The 23,645-nt window shown below is 37.1% G+C and overlaps 1 protein-coding gene across 1 annotated transcript in view; it reads right to left on the bottom strand.

The window, feature by feature from the left end:
- Positions 1 to 689: 689 nt before the first annotated feature.
- Positions 690 to 23,645, bottom strand: part of RRAS2 (RAS related 2) — a 72,409-nt gene continuing 49,453 nt past the window's right edge. Inside the window, exons 2-6 of the mRNA XM_074273748.1 lie at positions 11,622 to 11,709; positions 8,239 to 8,341; positions 7,944 to 8,052; positions 2,886 to 3,004; positions 690 to 1,765 (exon numbers count right to left, since the gene is read on the bottom strand). Of these exons, the coding sequence (XP_074129849.1) occupies positions 1,678 to 1,765; positions 2,886 to 3,004; positions 7,944 to 8,052; positions 8,239 to 8,341; positions 11,622 to 11,709 (507 nt within the window). The 3' untranslated portion in view covers positions 690 to 1,677. The remainder of the gene's footprint in view (positions 1,766 to 2,885; positions 3,005 to 7,943; positions 8,053 to 8,238; positions 8,342 to 11,621; positions 11,710 to 23,645) is intronic.

Below are 23,645 nucleotides of genomic sequence, written 5' to 3'. Positions count from 1 at the left end.
TAGGATGACTATTGCTCCATCCTCCACCCCAACCCTGCAACCCCACCTCCAAATAATGTGGGCGGCACAGCAGTCACCTTGTCATAACAGATTCTCTTTAATTCTAGCACCCAAAGCTCTACAAGGGCATATACTTTACTTTATCAACTTTGTGGGGCTGTTGTACACATTCGGTATAGTGGTGATTGTGCAATATCACCACTTAGCATCTCAAAATTAGGGTGATCATAGTCTTGAATTGTTTAAACACAATCCACGAAACTTTAAAAAAAAATCAGAAGCCATCCACAGTTAAACAAAGAGTCAGTTAAGAGTTGTACAGTTTAATACTTCATGTAAATGGTCAGTCTCCAGTAAGGGCTACCAAAAGTGATTTTGAGATCTACATCCTGGGGAGTTGTACCTGTAACATAATCTTGGGCAGGGATGTGACTGGCCAAAAGTGGGCTCTGCAAAAGCCCAGAAAACTAAAAGTTTTACCACAGTTTCTGCAGCTTCCACATTTGCTTCTGTGTGTCAGTTAGAAGTGAACTGTGAGAATTAAATACTCATCTTTACATATACACAAGTTATGCTGTGAAAGCATATTGGCTTACAAACATATAAAAATACTTGTTAACTAGTTCGATAAGAAAATAATGTATAAAAGTATATAGCAAAAACATTAATCATCTCTGACCCTGGAAAGATCAATTCCTTTTTTTTTTTATATTACATCAAAACAAAGACAACTACAGTTTGTTTTCTTGAATCCCTTATCCAGAAATACTAGAAAAGAAAGACAGACACATATGATTGTTTCATCCCTTCCCCCCTCAAATAAATGGCTGATAAAGATCCCTAAGAAACTGAAATGCTTACATCCAGAATAAGCCCAGGTATTTGGCCACTGAGGACACCACCATCATTATTAGCCATACAGTAACAACAATGGCAGGAGTAGTAAGAGCCCTATTCTGGACACAGAGAAAAAAAATACAGTAGATGGTCAAGTGTTTCTAGCCACTGGAAACCAGAAAGTATGGTGATCCATGAGGTCCAAAACACCTTGTTTTTGTTAACTCATTTCAGTGGGTTTAAGGCTAACTGAAGTTGAAATCAAATTTTATTTTCTTGGGCAAAAAAGCTAATTCACATTTTCTCCCAAAACAAAACAAACCAAAAAACCACAACGAAAACTCCCTAGGTTTTGATTTAGGATGACAGTAGGCAATGTGATCTCAGAAGTTAAAAATTAATCATTTTTTCATACAATGATTTCAATTTGGAAAACAACTGGAGACTCAAGGTCGATTCATCCCCAGTATGAGTGTAAGCCCTAAAAGAATTGTGGTGGATGTGTGTGTGTGTGTGTGTGTGTGTGTGTGTGTGTGTGTGTGTGTCTAGTTTAAAAAAAAAAAAAAAAAAAAAAGTAATTGGATGGTCTTAGAGAAGCAGCCTTAGTGTTTTCTTTAAGTCTGTCCTGACATGAGCATAAAATCATCAGCATCATCACCATCACCGTCATCTTCCAGGCCAGGATTTAGCCAGCTTCTTGGACTAAGGCTAACATGGTGGCCATTTCAAGGACATGCTTGCATAAGGCTAAAGAGGTACCCAACAGGATGTAAACTGGAGGGAAGAAAGGAGCAGACAAGGGCTTTTTCTGGCAGTTGGCAGCTAAGACTCATGGGATTCTTAAAAAATGACACAATGGCAGCCTTTCTTGTCTTTCTCTTTCCTTGCTGGTTCTGGGGATGGAGGACATTCTTGCTCTTGAAATTTCCTATAAGATAAAAAAAAAGTGTTGGTTGCTTTTTGGTTTTGGTGTTATTATTGTTTTTAAAATATGAATGAAAACAGGAAAGAGAGAGACCTTTTATAGACTGGGCCCCGGAAACTCTTGAGATTGGCAAACCAAAGAAGCATAAAGCACCAGAGAGAACCCAAGAAATCCAAGCATAACACTAACTTAAGAGATTCTTTGAGAAATAACCAAAGGGGGTGGGGAGGAACTTAAATTAACTCAGCTTCATCAAAAAAGAATGGGGTATTCATGCTTCCAGAGAGACTCAGAGCCTGTCAAAAAGACAGCATGTAACCAAGATATTCTAGAATATCCTGTAGATATTCTACTACTGTAAAAATCATTTAGACCAACCCCACTGTGACATGGCTAAAACCAATATCCAGGTTTTCTGTAACCTCTATGTGAAGGCCATGGATCATAAAATGACAGTCAACTTAAAATGGTTGGTGAAAATTAACAGTAAAATTTATTATTTTTTTTTCTCCAAATACAAAAACTGATAAGAGACTTATCATAAGGTATCTATATGATAAGGTGTCTACAGGAACCAAAAGCTGAGATACAAAGCCATTCTAAAACTTTTAATGCCTTATCTTCCCCATGACTCACCCAATCCAATTCCTTTAAAACTATCAGAAATATATTTGCAAATCCTCTCAATATGCTTCTTTTAAAAGAAAGGTAAATTAGCAATAAGAAAAAAGACATTGATAGCTATTACTATTTCCTGAAGCCCTGTGATCTTCACTAGCTTGATTCTAGTACTTTCTGGAATGGCACAAATGGAACTTAACATTCTATCGGGCATATGGAGAGACCCATTTATTTATTCTCTGGACCATCTACAAACTCACTAAGTCAGACCTTGAGAGCAATCTAAAGCTTATCCTGCAGAATTATAAGAAATATTGGAAAAGACAAATCTAAATTATGCCTCTCAGGAATATTTAATGACCAGCAAAAGGATACTGGGTATGAACTTACTCTGGCTTTATTTTGATAAAATACAAAAGAAACTTCATCTCTTCAACTAAGAAACTACAAAACAGCAATGTGAATCATATAATGCAGCCCTGTGAGAATGCACTGGACTTACCTGATAACCCGCACAAGTTCATGGAAAGCTTGGTCTACGTTCATTCTAATTTTTGCAGACGCCTCCATGTATGTCACCTTGAGTTGCCGTGCAAGTTGCTGTCCTTCTTCTTGTGTAACCTGAAATGAAGAGTGACCTTGAGAGTGCTATCTGAAGAAAAGTACACACTTTCTGTTTTACTCCTGCCCCTAGGCTGTGGGGCTGTTAAGCACAAGTCAGAGCAGACAGTAATACAAGGTTCATCTCACAACTGGAAATCCACTTAGAATCCATTCTTAAGGAGCAAATGACTTCTTTATCACTAAAAGAGGAAAGGCAAAGTCTAGGGGGGCTGATGTTTTCACTGATACCAAGAATACCATATTACCAATGTGCAATCATAGAATTTAGAGCTAGATTCAACCTTAGAAACCATGCAAATCTAATCCAAAGCTTCTTATACTGTGAGTCCCCATATGCAGGCAAGTACCTGAATGTAGGGTTTGTGAAATTATGATTATCTGTAAATGTTTGATTTGTATACCTACTTTACATACCTATATGCTTGGGGTTGTGTAAAAATTTCTTGGGCAAAAAGGAGTCACAAGTGGAAAAAGGTTAAGAAGCTTTAATCTAATCTAATCCACTCATTTCACAAATAAGAAAAAGACTGGCTCAAATTGTATCAAGTGTAGCAGCACTGTTGTTAATGTTGTTCATTACAGTTTCTGAGTTGTGAACCAGGAAATTCATAGATAATTATAGGATCACATATTAATAGCAGAGCCAGTATTTTAACCTCACTCTTACAGGTTTTAAGCGTGCCTTGTTTTAAAATACAACTTAAAAAGAAAAAGAAAAAAAAATCCTGGTGTCAAAAACTAAACTCTAATATAACATGGAAGGAAGAACACATCAGTATAAAAGAGCTCCTCATTTTAATTTCACTCAACTTTTTGTTCCATCCCCAGGGCAAAAGATTTCAAGCCCTCATCTATCATATTGTTTGGCTTTTATGGTTTTGTTCCATGTCTTTGCGCCTGTATGAAAGACAGAGGAAAGGAAAAGAAAAGAATTCAAATCTGACCTTTCCTATAGAAAAGAGCGAAAACATATGAATGCTTCTAATACACAGTTCCAATTAACAAAGCACCTATTAATTCACAGGGCAAAAATTTATCACTAGTTGTTTCAATCATGCAATTAGGAGGAACACACCAATGGAGCTTTCCCTTGAATACTCACTAATTTCTTGTAGTATGGCTAATCCTCAAGAAGATCACTGCTTAGCTATTCTGTTCTTAACAGCTACAACTGAAGCCCAAGTGGATAATGGCAAGACCTTTTCTGTGTTGGCTAGTTTTATGGAATGTTTTTCCTCTTTTTTTTATTCCTTTGGTCATACCACATGTCCCAAAAATCTTAGTGCAATTTTAAGCTTTATTAACTTAGTCCTAAGTCCTTTAACAAACTCACTAAAACTTCTATTGTAATCTTAATTATTTCAAATTATTTTACATATACTTAGTTTTCAGAATTTCAAATAGTTACTTTTTAATAAGTCAGGGCCCCCTATCAGCATGTATTGCATATACAAAGGTTTTTGGATAGCATTTTTTCAAACCTATTGATTAGTAGATATTATTAGAAAATCTTGTGTCCATCTTAGTCACCTCATCTATTTTCATTAGACTTCTCCTTGGGAAGTTACATCAAAATCTCATTCTTTGGACTTAGGCTTAGAATTTTAAAAACAAAGTTAAGATTACAAATACAATAGTTTTTGCCTTTTAAACAAAATTCAAAAATTGACTAGAGCGATACAGCTGAATTTCTAATAAGAAACACAATATTTAAATAATTAACCATTTAAATGTTTTTTTATAAACTTCTAGCATTTATTCATCTTAAGTTATTAAAGCTTAAAACTACACTGAGTCTTTTGTTACATTATATAAGGGATGGCTCCCTGGGAAAGAGAACAGAAAGAATATGCTGGAAATGTAGATAATGAGAAAATACAAGCTATTTAACAACAATGCCAGCATAAAAAACAAAACAATTTTGAAAGGCCTAAGAATTGTTATCAGTGTTAACGACCAACCACAATTTGAGAGGTCAAAGAACACTTTGGGGAGACTAAAATGCCAAAGGAAACATAATAATTGTCAGTCAGAGCCAACATGTGGCCTCTGCTTCTATAGCATAACGATTTTGTTTCTCTTCTTTTTGATACAGAAAAGTATTCAAGGAGGAAAGACAACTAGGGATGATTGTGCCACAATGGACAGAGGGAACATTTAAAAGAAAACATACATTAGAAAAATAAAGTTCTGAAAGAAAAAGATCTAGAAAGTAACATGCTAAATTTATTTTATAATTTCCCTCCTATAAAAGCATGCTGAATGTAACAGATTTATATATTCATATCTCTTTGTTTGAACTACTTGATGTGGAATTTTTTTTTAATTACATGAAAAACTTGTTTTTTAATCATGAAACTACAATCTCTACAAAAAGAAAAAAAAATCATCATATAGATTAAGGATTCAAGAGGAACTTAAGGAAGGTGACTTGCTTAAAGCTACACAGCTGGCAAATGACAAGAGTTAGATCTTGCTATTGGTCTTGAGTCAAAAGACCCAAATTCAAATTTTTGTTCTCATACTTAGGAGATATGTGATCCTGGGCAAGCCACCTACCCTTTCTAAGATTTGGTCTTCTTATCTATAAAACAGAACATTCACAGTTCCTCACATGGGTCTTAGGATTCTTTCTCAGCAAAGAGATCTCTGAAGTTAGCTGTTAAAGATATATCTGGAACTTCTACAGTTAAAGATTTAAATCTATACACTTCTTGCTTTGATAGTTCCATGATTTCTGAGCATGGCATCTCCTTCCCACTGATGCAGATTCTAACCCTTCCACAAGCTTCTTATTCTTATTCAGCATAATTCTTGTGTATTCCCATAAAAATTCAGTAGATTTTATATCTGTCTCTCCTTTGCTTTACATGATTGCATGCCCACCCTTTCTGCTCATACATAGCCTCAATAACATCTTGTATGACACTTTTATGCATGAATTGTTATTCTGTAGATTGTTTACACCGAACTGCTTCCTTCCATTGTCCTTTGGGCTATCTGTCAAGTTTAACTATGAACCTACAGTACTGTACAACTGACAGAACTGCATCGCACTGAGAATGCTGACAACAGAGATGAGCTTTTCCAACACCAGGCTTCACTGTCGATCTTTTCCTCCTCCGCCTCCATTCTGGGCCCCACTCATTCATAATGCATCTGGAGAGCTTGTCCAAGATTCACATATGGAAAGACTAATTTAATGGGCTGCTGTCCAAGAGAAGACCATCATCAGGGCACTATGTATTTTTTATTAACTTTGTTTTTCCAGTGTAAATGATTAAACCAATCTCTTTCCCATTACTGTAGATTTCATTGAAGGAAGCTTTGTGATGCTTCAGGGCTTGATGAAATAAATATTACAAAATCTGCAAATAAGAGAATTTGGAGAACTCTGACATTACTAGGAAATCTTCGTATGGGATTTAAACAGGATACCTGGGAGGAAAGCAGGGTACAATGGGAAATATAACTCTGGAGCTATGACTGTGGGCAAATCCCTTAACTTTCTTAGGTCTAGGGCCTGGGACTATTTTCCTTGTCACAAAAGGTAAGCTCTACACAGGCTGGTGAGGTCTTCTTGGTTCTCCTTTTTTTACTGTCTGGTCTAGGCCATTCTTTGGAATCTTCTCCTGGGCAGGGGAGCTTTCACACATTTTTATGTAAGTGCATAGGAAGACCAGCCATGTTTTCTGACTTCATCTTCACCTCTTCAAAGACTACACTGGGCAGAGGAGCGGCAGAACGCAATGATAACTTAAATGAGAGGAGACCCACAGAAAGAGCATTGGCAGATTGTTTGCTATGCTTCTTTTGGCTATTATCTATAAATGCTGTTAGGATCCTCTAGATCACATTTATATTGTTTTCTAGGAACAACTCTGCTAAAGTACTAGTACCAGTACTATGTCCCCATTTTACAGAGGAAGAACTGAAGCCTCAAAGACGATGTGATTTAAATGGACTTTAGCAAAGCTCCTAAGTGTCAGATGGTATTCAGGTCTCACATCGCTTCATTTCAATTTTTTTCCCTTACTACACTCTGCTGCTTCCTCTGGTGATTTCATGCCAAGTTTAGAATCTTTTTTTGCATTACCATCTCCTTTGATAGTCTGGCAAAGCTTTTGGACCTCTTCTCAGAATCATGTATTAATACATAAAAAATATTAATTACAAAGGAATCCCATTATATTGAAACAGAATTATTAAAAACATTTTTTAAATACTAAACAAGTTCACAGAGCCCAGCTTAAGAATCTTTGCTTTATCCTCTTCATGAAGTGCACCCAAGAGGGGAGATGGCTCAGTGTTTGGATATTCTAGGGGGAAAAAAAAAACTATCCCATTTCCTTTATTCTCCTCTCCCAAGCTAGAGAGCCTTTCCACCTTAAATGAATCTTTTGGTTACATCTCTACTAGGAAAATCACTAGGGTAATAATCACACTTCATATTTATTTATAAAATTTAATAGGGTTTTCACTATTTTTTGCTTAAATATGTAGTTCCATAAGCTACAGGCCTAAAAGAGATCAACACAGATATGTTATCAGAGGATCAGACAATGGTTATCAGAGGATAACCATTTTTAATAAAACCCCATAAAGCAGAAACTGTAATTAAATCAATAATGTTATAGTGGGTAGGTAGAGCACTGGACTCCAAATTAGAGACCACTCAGGGGCCTCAGTAACCAGAGGAATTACAATCAAGACCACAGAGCAAGATGACAGAAAGAAGTGTAATTTCACATGCAATCAATTTTCCAATTACATGCTATAAATTAATGAAAGATGACAAATTTCCTACAAATCAGTTTTTTATATATGGCACCTCAGTATTTTTAAAGTGTGTGGTGTAAAGTGAATTACTCACACCTGATTTTATCTTTACTCCAATTATATGACTAAGGATAGTAATAATCATGAAACTTCTTACCTGTCTCTGATGGTCAAGATCTGCTTTATTGCCAACTAAAATCATCGGAAATTCATCACGGTCCTTTACTCTGAGAATCTGTCTTTGAAATTTATATATTTCTTCAAAACTAAAACCAAACATACAAATGAAATTGTTGATTATCAGATCATGATATCATTCATAGTAATTCACAAATTCTATTTCCTTTATGCTTAAAAAAACAAAAAAGAAAGAAAGAAATAGAAGTCAAAATATGATTCAAAAAAGATTTGGACCCATCTTTCTGGTCCAAAACTGTAATATTTGTACACACCTTCCTTTATCAGTGACTGAAAAAACCAGCAAAAAGCCCTCTCCAGTCCTCATATATTGTTCTCTCATTGCTCCAAACTCTTCTTGACCTGCAGTGTCCAGAACTACATAGAAATAAAATGGAGATGTAGTTGTAAATGCACTTTTAAGGATGCCTTTCCCCCAGCTCTTCCAAAGACTTCCTAATTAAAAAGGTATTATAATTAGCAGAACTTCCCCAAATTAAGAGTATCTTCATCAGTGGTATGCTGCTTAAGTACTGAACAACCAGCTTTCCAAAAAGACACAGCATGTTTTTAGATTTAATCTGCATTAGTATCATTTTGTTTGTTACTTGCATTTAGACAATCAACAAAACCGTAAATCAAGACCTAAAAAGCATAAGGAAAGTGATATCACAAGGAACTTAAGGTTTATTTGTTTACATTTCTTCATAAGAGTACAATATGTAGCTCATTAGAACTTTCTTAGTTTTATAGCAGTTAGAAGGAGTATATATAGACAGAAGGCACAGGTAACAGTTGAATATGAAGGAATAATATCTTTTAAAAATGATGGAATTAAGTGGTAAAAGAGGAATACACTGGGAGAAGGGGAAAGGGAAAAGGGAATGGTGTAAATTATCTGCCATAAAAAGAGAGGCAAGAAAAAGCTCTTAAAATAGAGAGAAAGAGGAGGAAGAGAGGGTAAGTAAGTGAGCCTTAAGGGGGAAATAACATACATACTCAATAAGGGTATAGAAATCTATATTACATTGCAAGAAAACATGAAGGAAATAGGAAAAGTGAGGGTATACTGAGGGAGGGAGTGGTCACTACCAAAATACTTTTGAGGAGGGACTGGATGACAGAAGAGAATAAATAGTGGGAAATACAGTTAGCAACAGTAATTGTTTCTCATTTCTCAAACATGGAGGGAAATGAGACAAATAAAAAAACAAAAACAAAAACAAAAAAAAAACCACCTAAGCCCTGTTTGATAAAATATATGACCTGTACCCAAAGAACTATAAATCATGCATATACTTTGGCCTAACAATGCCACTACTAGACATGAGTACCAAAAGAGATTGGGGGATTGGAGGAGAATGACCTATATGTACCAAAAATATTCATAGAAACTCTCTTTTCAGGGGAAAAAAAAAAAAACTCCACAGTTTTCAAAGCAAAGGAAAAAAATTTTTTTTTGCTTTAAATGTAACTGGGGGAAAATATTAAATAAATAAAACAGCAAAATGGCTCTAGCACACCCCTGATCTTCAGGCAAAGGCCTGGAAAAAAATACTACCAATGATTATTTTAGAATCCCATTCTATCTTTCTCAATATTCTGGTCCCAAAAGATCAAGACAAATAAATATGTGCTAATGCTATATGCAGTTTCAGAAATGTGAAACATATTGTCAGGTTCCTACTGAACATTTAGTATCAATTTCCATGGGGGAAAAAATAAACTAACAAGTAGAGCAACTGAAATTAAGTAAATCTGAAATCATGCTCTGATGGAATAAATGGATACTAGCAAATTCCCTAGAGAATTCTAAACTGCATGGAACTTCTAATATAGATTCTCCATTAAGGCCTCTTCTGGTGCCTCCTTGCATCATCAGTATAGAGAAACCTCTGGCAGAAGAGCTTTCAGGAAAGGTCCAGGGACAGACCTGATGTGTTATCTGGGTTTCAGATATCTGTGGTGCTGTATTTTCTGTTGGTTGGTTTGTTAGGGTTTGTTTTTGTTTTGTTTTGGGAGAGTGGGGGGAAGTGTTTCAGCTTTTGTTTGATTGGATTTTGTCGTTGTTGTTGATCATCATCATCATCTGACTGAGGGGTTAGAATCTGTCAGTGGAAGGAGTAGCAATAATGATGAAATCCAGATTTCTTGAATTTTGGACAAAACCAAAAATTACAAGTGAATAAAGGAACATAGTTCAGGTTTTCTAAAGAATTGCAATTAAGAACATAGCAATAGAAATAGTAAAACAATGATTAGAGGTTTATAAAGTGTTTTCTTCCCAACTCTGGATTAAATGGTTCAGCATTTTACAGGTGAAAAGATAGAGGCCCAAAGAAGAGACCACATATTCAAGGTCATCAAGCTGGTAAATACTGTAGTTATTCAATCAGCATTTATTAAATGCCTTCTATGTCCCAGAAATTGTACAAGGCCCTGGGGATATAAAGTATTTCAGAAGATAGTGCCCAGCCTCAAGGAGCTCACAATCTAAAGAGGAAGGTGTCAAGATGTCACCACAAGTCTTCTATCTTTTTTTCCTCTCTCATCTATCTTTTTCACTAAACCAGGACATGTTTCTATTTAAATAGGTCTGACAAAATTTACTAAGTCACAAAAGTACGGTCCAGTACATCCTGAGAATAGGAAAGTCTAATCCACTATAACATATAAAATGAATATTCTTGTCATATAGAGCTTATTTCATCTTTTAAGGTTGAATTTAAAGTTATAATCATGCATTCCATTGCCCACAGGGGGAAAAACCTTCCTTTAATGACAGAGTTTTCTATAATCTTGAATCAGTAGTACAATTATGTTATGTCTGAGGAGTATATTACATTTCAGACAGTGCTCATGATGTTGAAGCTGGTTAAGACTGAGGAGGGAGTAGCAGAGCAAGTAGGGATAGAGAATGGTGGCCGTCTTGTATTCTGAGGTTGTCATGTATGTGAAGTAGACTTGTTTTTCTTAATCCAATAAAGACATATTTCAGTTTAACTTATTAACAATTAGAATGGCCCAAAGAAGAAACATATTCATTAGCTTAAGAGATACTTAGTTTCCCATTTTCAAGCATAAATTAGATAGATGACGAGGTAAAACACCACAAGGTAGATGGTCATATTCATGATCTGTGTAGGAGTTGCATATCTGAGATCCCTTTCCTCTCTGTAACTGATTCCTTAATCTGACTATGACAATTCAGTACTTCAAGAATACCACAGGGTAGCTAGTTGGTGCAATGGATAGCGCACCAGCCCTGAAGTCAGGAGGACCCGAGTTCAAATCTGATCTCAGACCCTTAACATTTCCTAGCTGTGTGACCCTGGGTAGGTCACTTAACCCCAACTGCCTCAGCAAAAAAAAAAAAAAAAGAATACCACAAAAATGGATCACAATCCTTCTATGTTTTAATAAATGGTCTGCATGCCATGGTGGCTGAGTCTCTCTGAATTTAGTTAAGATGGCTCTCAGTCAAAAGACACCTAGTCTGCTGCCAAGGTCTTTCAAACCTTTCTAGTTTGGTAGATCATCCTAGAGTTTAGAGTGAGTGAGAGACAGATACAGAGAGAAACAGAGAAAGAGAGAGGCTATAGTAGAGAGACGCTTTTATATGTTTTAAAGAAATGAAAATTGAAATAAAATTACTTACTATCAAGCCGTGCTGCTCTATCATCTATCACACACTGTTTAGTATATGAATCTTCAATTGTTGGATCATAATCGGTGACAAAATAGGACTGTTAAAAAAAAAAGTTTTAGAATTTGTTTTATATATATATATATATCACATTACAATTTTATTTATCAGCCTCTGTTCAACATCCTAGTGTCAGAAATTCCATCTGTTTCCTATTCCTATGAAAAGGAGATTTTTCTATCTTTTTCTTTTTGGGAGAACGATTATCACCTCATTCAATTTGCAAAGCAACATGTCTACTCAAGCTGGGTGCTCATTCTGTGTACACACACACACCCCATTCTAAAAATATCTCAAGGTAAACAAATTCAAAACCTAAATCATCACCCTTCTCTTCAAATCTGCCCCCCCTTCCCTATTACTGTTCAAAGCTCTCTTCCACTTTCTCCCAGTCAACAGTTTGAACCTCTTTTCATCACATTTTATGTTTGCCCATCCTGACTCTCCCCATGACTGTTATCTATTCATTTTCACCCTTCCTTCCATTCTTTCTCTTCACCCATTCACCCTCCATATAAGTGTCAAATTCATATTTCTAAAACACATCTGACTACTTCGTTCTTCCTTTCAGTGGTTCCCAATGAACAGTAGGATAAAAGACAAAACTCTTCAGCCTGACTTTTAGGGTCCCCCACAATCTAACTTCAACCTTCTTTTCCCACCTTTTATTCTTTCCTCCTTCTAGCCAAACAGGACTACTTGATATTCCCGCAACTTTGGGAGAAGTTAGTATATGAAAGGGCAAACTCATGGAGAAGGGATGAAAACCACAAGTGAGACAATAGTGTTAAAGATAAGGGCAACAAATAGCAATGTATGAGCCTAGAGCATACAGGGGAAAGAACTCTAAACTAAGGTAATTTGTCACGCTCAATAACATTCACAATTAGTATTCTGTTACACAATTCCATCATAACTGATAAGTACTTTATGTAAATGACATCTTTCTCCTCTTGCTAGGTTAGTTCTTTGACGGTAGGTAAAAATAATGTGGGTAACTTTTCCTGATCCCCAATATACATGAGTTAAGACAATAGTCTTGAATTAAGTTCCCCCACAGCTGGAAAGCACTGGGAGATAAGAAGCAGGTGGCTGGATTTTCCTGAGAACAATATGCTTTGTAAATATGATCTAGAGCAAAACTTCCTTTTTAGAACCCTCAGGTTCCTCATCAGTAAAATGGGTGAGAAACATCTAGATGATCTCTAAGGTCCTTTCTGAACTCTGAATCTTCTAAACAGGTTAAGACAGAATTCCAAGTGATCAAGGATAGTCAGGAATAGAGTCTAGTCTTTATTGTCTCTTTCACAGTCTGTCTCTTTTACAGTCTGTTTCTGTCACAGTCTGACCCAGTCTTGATCTTAGTGCAGGAGGCAGGAGAGCCACCAAGAGGGTGGTCAAAGATAGAATGTCTCATTTCCAGTCCTCTTGGCCCTTAAATACCTTGGTATGATTACATCATTACAACACCCTAGTATATGTGAACTAGAGAACCATTACATCATAATGCTAAGTATTAATTATTTGTATACTAAAGAACCATCAATTCCACTGAGTTAACACCTTGTTTTAAGTATCCTTGTTTCAAGTATACTTCTCCAAAGTTCCAGCCCTCTACAATCAAGCCATATTTTAAAAGTTCAAACCACTTATAATTAGAGAAGGGCAAAATAATCTAACTCTGATTTTCCCCCTCACACCTAGGAATCAGCAAAGCAAACAAAAAAGGGAAATGGAGGGGCTAGAGGAAAACAGGCACACTGACACACTGTTCATGGAGCCGTGAAATTGGTACTTGGATGTGCCTGCTGTAATACAATGGTATATACATACCCTGAGATACACTCAAACATATTGCACCCTCTGACATACCTCATCCAAGTAGGAAAGAGAGGAGTTTTCTAAGGTTATACCAGTTTGCCAGGTGCTACCACAATCTAGAAAGATGTCAGAGAAGTGGGCTTGACACTAATATCTTGTCGCATCCCAAGCACCGGCTTAGTTAACTTTAGGTTAGCTTACACATCACACCTTGGAGACGACGTGGCACAGTGGGCTGAGCATTGGGCCTGGAGTGAGGAAGGATGTGTCTAGACTCAAGACTGGTCAAGTCACTTAACCTGTTTGCCTTAAATCCGTTCAGTATCTTTGCCAAGAAAACTCCACAGACAGTATTGGTGGGCCATGGCTGATCACAAGAAGGTTAACTACCTAGTGGTGATTTTTTTTTTCTTCCTTGAAGCCATGAGCAGTCTCTAAAGTATGTGTACAGACATATATAAAATTAATGATATGGTACACAATTAAATAAGTAAACTCAAAACTGTGTTCCATCTGTGATATCTTATTACCCCCATTTTCCAAATGAGAATAATTAAGTTCCCAAAAGTTAGGGAGAACCATAAGCACACCCAATTTCTGGTACCAGTTTGGCCTCTTGCTAATACTATGATGAGCGGAAGTTCCTCAAAATTTTGCCAGGAAAAACTTTTCCCCAAAGGCTAAATGAATAGTTGAGCACAGTATAAAAAGGTCGCAGGGCCTCGAAGAGCTCAGAGAGGCTGTGGCTGGTGCTGCTCCCCAAGAGCAGGGAAAGGAGGAAAACAGCCGCTTCCTGCTCTCCGGACAGGGCAACGCTCTGACAGCCAGTGCCCTTTGCCATCTACTTCATACAAAAGGGAAATTGAAAACTGAGAGGCCCTGGTTGGAACGGGTGGGCCTGCTTCTAACCCCAGATCTTTCTGCTCTTCAGACCTCAATTTCCTCATGCTCATTTGAGCCCCGAGATGCTCAGATCCTAAAGGATGAGCTCAGGGTTAAGGCCAGAGGGGTTATGGGAGCAGAGAGGATTTAGTTCCCTTTAGTGAATCTGCCCCAGGAAGCTTTCTGGCTCTATCCAGACATTTCTAAAAGTGGAGGTCAGCCCGCCGAGTCAGGGGTTGACCAGAGAAGTCCCTTCAGAGCCCCACCAGCCCAGAACAGTGCTGCCAAGGGGAAGAAGTCGGTAGTCCGTCCTTTGGCCTTCCTGGGCATTCAAAAGAGCCACTGAGTAGCTTCTCTGGCCCAGTGGGAGGGCAGGTGCAGTATCCAAACACAGCCACAAGGTGGCGAAATGACCACATCCTCCTATGGTCTAGTAGCGATTCAACTAGGGTTGAATTAAGGAGGTAAAGATGAAAAGACCTTCTCTCAAAAGTCATGTAGCCACTTGAGGCAGGCTAGGCTCTGGGACCTGGTAATGAAGGGGAGTCAGCACTTCCAACCTCTTTCCCCTTTACCAAGTGAAGAGCCATGGCAATGAGTGGGGAGAAAAGGGAAAAGATGCTCACAGGGGTCTGCGAACTTGCAATATAATTGGTTTTCCTCATCCTCTTATTTCATTTATTTTCTTCACATTCTTATATATTTCATTTCATTTGTTTATGGACTGCCAGGTAAGTCCAAGATATAAAAAAGGTGAGATCCCCTGTCTGAATTCCACTTTCTGAGCTCGATTACAAATGTTAAAGGAAAAACCTCCCTGGGAAGAACTCTGGTTTGTGACGCTGGAAAACCAAAAAAAGGGAAGAAGGCCATGATCTTTCTTCAACCCTGAATCCCGTCACCTACCCCAACAAACTCACTTTCAGGGCAGATAACCTTGCTCCCTAGAATCATTTCTTAGTCTAACAAAATGTTTCCCAGGCCTCCTGTATAATTTAAATCAAATCTGACCATCTAGAAAATACATAACTAAGCACAGAAATCCCAATAATGGTTATTTAACAACTTCTGCCATCAAAATGATTCACTAATTCAGTCTTACTAATAAATCCATAGTAATTATCCCTCAGAAATAAGTATGAACCACAACATAGCATTTCCACTCCTTCTGTTTTTGTCCACTTGCATTTTTGATTTCTTTCTCAGGTTATTTTTACTTTATTTCTAAATCTGATTTTTCTTGTGCAGCAAAATAACTGTATGGACATGTATACATATATTATATACTTTAACATACTTAACATGTATGGGTCTACCTGCCATGTAGGGGAGGGTGTGGGGGGAAGAAAGGGAAAAGTTGGAACAGAAGGTTTTGCAAGGGTCAGTACTGAAAAATTACCCATGCATATATCTTGTAAATAAAAAGCTATGATAATAAAAATGATCCCTGAGCTGCTATCAGAATATTAGAGAGGAAAGGGACTTCAAGATTACTCAATAGGTAGGGAAACTAAGTCCTCTAGGGCATATAATTAGAATAAGGAATCTTCCATTTTCAGAAAGAAGTTTCCAATCCAGCATTGGACAAATTGGATGACAGAATTGCTTATGAACTGTCATGTTCTGATCATTTTGTTTTTTTAATTTTAGTAGCCCTTAGGGGAAAATAACCCACGGATCTCCCACCTCACCTTCAAAACCCAAAAACCAAGGTTATGGGAACTCAGAGGCCGGCTGGTTCACCATACCATTTTCCAATTTATGCTACTCCCCCCCCCCAAAAGGGGGGTATTGGCATACTACTATATCTTTCTGAGAGCATTAGCAGAACCCATAACCAATCTCTTTGCTAAATTCCAATCATACAAAAAATACACACCAAGAGGAACTGTGAAAAAATTGCTGGGCAGATGCTCTAGTCATTCATCAGCATTCAGTGAAGCACAGGTGAACAAGAGCATTAAGGAGCTTCAAAATGACTGAGATGGGGCCAAATAAAGTGTTAAGGGGTGCTTGGTGGGATCGGGTTGCATCTCAAACATCTGTGGCTGTGACTTGAGACAAATCATTTAACTTCTCAGTGTCTATGTTTTCTCAGTTCTCTAAGACTCAGAGATATTGAAGAGGGGCCAATCTGAGTTCTCTATATCAATGAAATCATAGATCCAGCAATCAACAAACAAACAAACTGGCAAGAGCACAGATCAACTCAGCAGATTCAGATGGCACATACAACTAGGAATGTCTTATAAGTGCTTCCAATCTCCTGATGTGGTTCATTATTTTTTAAAAGTCTGAGGCAGACAAATGATTAACTAAAAATGTTGGTTATTTCTTTGCTCTTAAAAAGGCTGTTTTTAGTCTGCTCATAAGAGTTCAGTCCACAGACAGGAACCAGAGGGTAGGGCCACAGCAATAAAGGTATGCAAACCTGTCCAAATTCTCATTAAGCTGGGGAACTTGTAGACTTCTACAAGGCTATTCCACAAGGTCAATAGATTACCATTTGCAGCACCCTTATATATCACATCACAGAGCATCAGTCATTCAAGAGACCTCTGAAGGCATCCCAAAGAAGTGGTCATCCGACCTTCACTAAGAGAACTCCAGAAATAAGGAAAGTCATCATAACAATAACAAAGTGGTCATTTAATTTGATAATTTGAAGTTTTCCAAGCCTAAGGAATCTCATTTTACCCTTACAAGGACTCTAAAAAGGCTGGTACCAGGAATCACTTTATAGTTACCTTCAGAGGTTGTCCACTGTATTCTTGGAAAGCACAAAATTGTAGGGAAATTGTTTGTGCTTTATACTTATTAAATTTGGCTCCTAATAACTTTCATCTATTGCTCTTAAATCTCTGACCCATCAAAGCCAAGCAGAATCCATTTAATTTCTCTTTATGTAACAGAGAATTCAAATACTTAAGCAACCACATCTTGCTCAAATCTCATCTTCTCCAAGCTTAAACAAACAGTGCTTTATTCTGATCTTCAAAGAACAATGTCTCCAGTCCCCTTCCCCATCCAATCATCTTCTGTATGTATCTGTCAATATATACTTTCTAAATGTAGTCCCTGCAAATCAGGAACCAGACCAGCATTCAGAATCAGCCTGGTTTGAATTCTGTCCTTGCCAGATGCTCACCATGGGACTGGGCCCCTCACAGTGCCTCTAGACAATCCAGAAGATGAAAAACTGTGCAGCAAGTGACCTGCACCAAGAAGAGGGCTTTTCTTCCCCAGGAGTTCTCTACTCCAATGAGATCCTAGGCCCAGTTCAAATGAAAATAAGAGTACCTAGATTTGGACAGTGTTCTTTCCACACAGACTATGATCAGGCTAGCCTGGATAATTTCCTACTCTCTAGTGCCCGTTTCCATTCATGTGAACTAAACTGTCTCAAATCAATGACTAAATCAAAATGCAATATCTTCCCTTCCAAGTGACTCTTGCTTCTCAGCTTCCTAATTTCAATTATCCAATTCTCCCTGTCACCTTGAAAGCTAATTCATATGATTTCTTATTCCCCAAACTCAGGGCCTAAATCCTATTGACTTAATCCAATTGAACATTTAGCACAATGTGCAAATCACATTCTTTCAAAAAAATTTTCAAATGCCTTCCTTAATTCCTATTTTCACTATCTTAAACCAGAGCTTTACTGATCCACACTTGGGCCACTGTAATAGCCTAAGTGGTCTCCTCAGTGTGGCAGTCCACACTGCCATGTTCCTCCTAGAATGCTGCAGTTCTTGCATTCACCTGCTCAAGTGATGCAGAAAAAGCCTCAGAAGGCACAGCTTTACAGCCTAATCTAGAAAGGAAAGTGAGGAACACAGCTCCAATGATGGGCCCCAAGATCACCCTACTAATTGGTAAGCGTGCTGGGCCTCCCAAATTCCTGACCCCCAATCCAGGGAACTATGCTACTAAGGCCTTCTCAGGACCTTGAACACTTTGGTCCCAATTACTTACAACTATAATTACTCTTATTACTTCTCTCCTTTGGTAGAAACAGTCTGCTCCACCCACAATGGTCTCTCCATTCCCAATCCCCAGGTGACCTTGAACACCTCTGTCTATAGGAGATTCTCTCTCGAAATGCTCTCTACTTCTCTTTTACTTTTAGATAACCCGATTCTCCTCACCCTCCAAGGTCCAGCCCAAATTATAGCCTCTTTGGGAAGTTTCCTTGTCCAAAGTGACCTGAAGTAATAAACTTCTCCTTCTAGCTCCTCATTTGGCATGTCTTTTTACAGTGTCCTTGTCACTTAACTCCTGGAATCTCAAATTTCCTCAACTCTAAAATGAGAAGCTGAAATGCACGACATGGAGGTCACAAGCCAGCTCTAGATTCAACATCCTATAGATACAAAACTTCCCTATCTAAATAAATGGTAAAATTCTAAGCATTCAATCATACTGGCTACATACCAGCCTAGCTCATACTGCATGGTGACCTAAAAAAAGGACTAGCTTAAGTCTTTTCTGCGACTTAATAGCAACATAGCCCTGGACAAGTCAAATCACTTCATACTCCACCTGAGTATCAGTTTCATCATCTATAAAATGGGAATAAAAGTCTATTTACAAGACTAGGATCTCTAAGAGTTGAGACTCTTGCTTGTCTTTATATCCCTCTCACAGCATCACAAATAGCATAATAATAAAACCAGGGACTGTATTTTACTCTTATACTGGCTATGTGATTCTGGATAAATCCCAAGTCTTTCTTCATTTGTAAAAAGGGTAGTGGAGGAGAGATAGAAGAGGAGATAAATAAAATGATCCCCCCTTCTAACTCTTTATCTTCTATGATTCCAGGAAATATTTAAATTAAGAGTATGCTAGAAGACTATCCACTCCCCCAGAAATCATCACAGCAAATTCCTCTCCTGGCAGCTGTGCAGGAACTAGAGTTAGCCTCTCCCTTATGTCACTTTTGAAAAGCAGCTGTCAGGTCACAGAGACCCTTTGTTCCCTACAATTTCATATCAAATGTTTGCTAGTCAAACTAAGATTCTTGAGGTTCCACATTCTAACAGATTTGTGGAGTTCCTTGAGCTATGCCTTTGGAGAATTTTTTTTTTTTTTTTTTGGTCATACACAAAAAATAATGAAAGGCAAGGCCTAAAAGACTTTCCTTCTTTTTGAATTAATCTCTCTTCTGTTCTGACAAAGGGATGCAGGCAGCTGTACTCTATTTGGGACACATCTGACGACAACTTGTGTCTCATGAATCCTGCACAATTTAAGCTAGACTGACTATGCACCTGAGGTACTATATTTGAAACCAATTTAATATGCTGACATCTAGGATGTCCCAAAAATCTTAATGCAGGTTTAATAAGTTTAAACTATCCTAAGACTTTGGGGACAAGAAATGCTTTTCACAAGTATGAAATTTCAAAGAGACCTCAATAACCACCTAATCCTACCCATAAAAACCTAATTTTACAAAGTTACTTATTAAGCACAGTCACTTATGAAGTACTGACTAGGAACAAATCCAATCAATAAAGCAAAGTATTAACACAGGCACCTTTCAATTTATTCAATTTACAAATTTACTTTTTGTTCCAAAAGTCTGTGATCTTGCTAGAGATAGGCACCTATTCCTCCATTAAAAAAAAAAAAGACACTGAACTGTATAGTACTAGTGGTATGAAGCTAGTATGAGGGGCCTTGGGGCCAGTACCAGTTGAATGAGGTCTTATTTATTTCCCTACTGAGGAAGAATTCATCACTATTGTAACTCATCTCATAGCTTGGGCCCCAGGGACAACAGTAATATAAGACATTAATAATGCAGTAGAAAATGATTAAGAAAGTACTTATTATTTTAACTACAGAAATCAGAGATATAGTCCAGCCCCGTCATTTTATAGTTAAACAAGTAACTAAGCACACCCCCTAGAAGTGAAATTTGTCCAAAGTCACTTAAGTCTATTAAGATCCCAATGATAATAATTATACAACAATCATTAATGGAGGAAGAGTATATAGCTTAATAGATATAAAGTGCTATGCTATGCTGAGGCCTAAGGAAATATTTCCAACTTCGGGGAGTGGGAGAGAAATTACATAAATTTTCATGAAATAGGTGGCATCTGAGCAAGGTCTTTAAAAAGGATGATTATTCCCAAGCTAAAGATCATTAATTCTCTACTTCATTATAATCTATTTGTGCATAGAGAAAAAAAGGAGCAACAGAAAAAATTTTAATTCAAATTTTCAAAACTTTATTCAAACCACAAGAAGTAAAACTGGTTTATATTCTTTTCCCAGCTCCTGTCATCCTCTTTCCACCCCACCACAGTAAAAAGCTTAAAAGAAATAAAGCAAAGGTTTAAACAGCAACAAGGAAGATAAACAATCATCCCACAGCTGTATAACTGAGTACCAATCAAAAAACATTGATCCATGATCATTTTTCTTACTTTCTGACTGGCTTAATTAATAACAGTACCCTAAATTTTTTCATCCACCTATAAAACACAGAGATATTATGAGCTGCATAAATAAAATCTGGGCAACTTGGAAACTAATGAATATTTATACTTCCCAATTTTCAATTAAAGTATGACTCATTTTTATCCTATTTTTAAGTTTAAAATCTGTCACATTAAACATCTAGAGCAATTGTGCTTGAATACATGTAATTCTTCAATACAAATGAATCATTCTCCTTCACAAACTAAAAACTGCCCTATTTAAAATGAATACAAGAAGTTAAGACTATAATAACAGACTGATATCATTTCATCTCTAAATGGCTTAGATCACAACATTAAATAATAAAGGCAATAAGAGATATGGGATCGGGAGTCAAGAAATAACCTCTGCTTTGGCAAATTATACTAGTCCAGTAGTCTCAAAGTCAACGTACACATTCAACTTACATATCTATTTTTAAGCTTTATAACAAGTACCAACCGTTTTTCTCACCAAAACTTAATCCATTTCTTTGAACAAATAGGCAATATGCAATAGAAGCGACATGTGTCTAGTTTTGTTGATGGCTATATTCCTATGAGAATCATGATGTGTTTTCTCCAATTAATAAATTGATTTCTCTTGAGATACAGAAAAGTAAATATCTAAAGAATGCCAGGAAGAGATTACCACATAGAAAACACTACCTAGGAAGTTCGCTCCCTTTATGGAGCCTGTCTAACTATAAAAAGAAATCTTTACTTTCCCCACAGTCCAGCCCAAATGCTTAGAAACAATCAGGAGACCTGGGAGATTTGGATTTGCCTCCTCCTCCAGGCCATCCCCCTGCTCTCCTCCAGCATTTAGAAAAACACTCACTACATGCTATATCTGCCACAGAAGGCAGAAAAGATCTCCTCCACTTCTATCAGGTATCTTTACAAAGTCTGATTGTGCACTGAAAGGTGACCAGGATGCCAAGAGGTAATATTTTCAGTCAGTTAAGTTAAAGAATAAGTATCTTCCTATTTACAATATATTCCATCTTTATATACTGTCAAAGAAAAATTTTTATAATGTTTAAAAATACTCATTTGAAACCGAGATATAAATAATAACCTTGTAAGAAGAAGCCAGTCTTAGAAAAACTCTTTGGCCATAGTTGATATCTGTACATCCCAAGGAGAAAAAGGTAAAATAAAAATACAATCTAGATATTCTGGGCTAAAGCCAAACCCTGGTTAGTGATCTAATACTTTAGGTTCAATAATGGATCAAAATGAGACACTTGTATGTTTTTCAGAAAATAAAAGGAGATTTACTTAGTCATAGCAGATGTCTATAAAGAAGAAAAAAGCATTTTGAACCTCAGCTGAATGAAGCTCCTAGATAACCTTCAGAGAGTCCCTCCAGGTCCTTGTGGATGCTTTGGGCCAGGCCATGAGTTGATATCAATAGCCTGAACTCATGGTACTACTCAAAGCCAACCAAATCTTGAAGAAATGTCTCAACATCTCTTAATGAAAAACTAGTTTAAGTTGCGTTGGGGAAAAAATTATGATACTGCTCCCACCACACCAAGACTATAATCTATCTTAAAATGAAAGAAAAAAAAAATCAGCTCTCAGGATTATGTCTTAAAGTCTAACCTAAGGTCTCAAACCCATAGTTCTGAATAACACCTCAAAAGATTTCTGATCATATTTAATGGGGGGAGTACTCTTTCACTGTTGCAGAGAATCTAACAGAGACTAACAGTCTGATGGGTAGAACTTCATCATCCTGTAAAAAAATTAATGATACATTTTCTTAAACTTGGCTATTGTCATTCAGGGGTTTTTCAGTTGTGTCCAACTCTGTGACCTCTTAGTGTTTTCTTTGCAAAGATTCTGGAGTGATTTGCCATTTTCTCCTCCTGCTCATTTTACAAATGAAGAACTAAGGCAAACAGGATCTATTGACATGCCCACGGTCACTCAGCTATTTGTGTGAGACAAGATCTGAAATCTGGAAAAATGAGTCTTCCTGACTGCAAGTCTACTTTACCAACTGCACCACCGACTTGCCCCCCTCAAATTTGGCTAAACTGACCCAAAGGAAACAAATGCAGGTAGGTGTCAAGTTTCTAAGGCTGGTAGGAACTGGTAAAGCCTGCACAAAAAATTGGCACAGACCTTGAGGACCCAGAGTTAGCTCCAATACAAGATGAAGCATCAAGGGGGCTTTTATTGTATAATCAATGATATTCATAATGATAGAGGCGCTCCAAAACCTAGGCAGAGATTTACTACAATATTCTGCATTTCCGCCCCCCCCAAAAAAAGAGCAAAACATGCTAGAAAGTTTTAACAGTCCAAACAAGGTGGGTCTTAGGGATTCAATTAACCAGAATTAATTTACCAGAATACGACTCCAAAGCAAGTGTCATTAATTTCACAGTTAACCATATTTGATTCTTTTGTTAAAGGGGTAATGTTATTTGCCCATCTCCATCTAATAATTTTGTGGTTTTCTACTTAAAAAAAAAAGGGGGGGGAGGGAGAAAAACCAAAAAGCCCACACATTGCATGTGAAAGATTACAACTATTATGTGTAATACAACTATAATCCAAAAGTTTGAATGAGCATTTATCTTTTAATTAAGAAAACCTAACTAGAACCTACATTTTTCTGCCTCTTTTCCCAAATAGTATTAATCATTAAGCTGAAACATGAAGAGGATCTATTTGAGGTATACAAAACAAATTAGGTTAAAATTTTACAGAAAATATTTAGAGTATTCAAAGAAAAGCTAATAATTTACTGTCATTATGCTATTCATTTTGTATGGTCACA

Source organism: Sminthopsis crassicaudata, chromosome 6, assembly GCF_048593235.1.
Source record: "Sminthopsis crassicaudata isolate SCR6 chromosome 6, ASM4859323v1, whole genome shotgun sequence".
Taxonomy (NCBI): domain Eukaryota; kingdom Metazoa; phylum Chordata; class Mammalia; order Dasyuromorphia; family Dasyuridae; genus Sminthopsis; species Sminthopsis crassicaudata.
The sequence above is the reverse complement of the archived record's forward strand: the minus strand, read 5'-3'. Positions and strand labels throughout refer to the sequence as shown.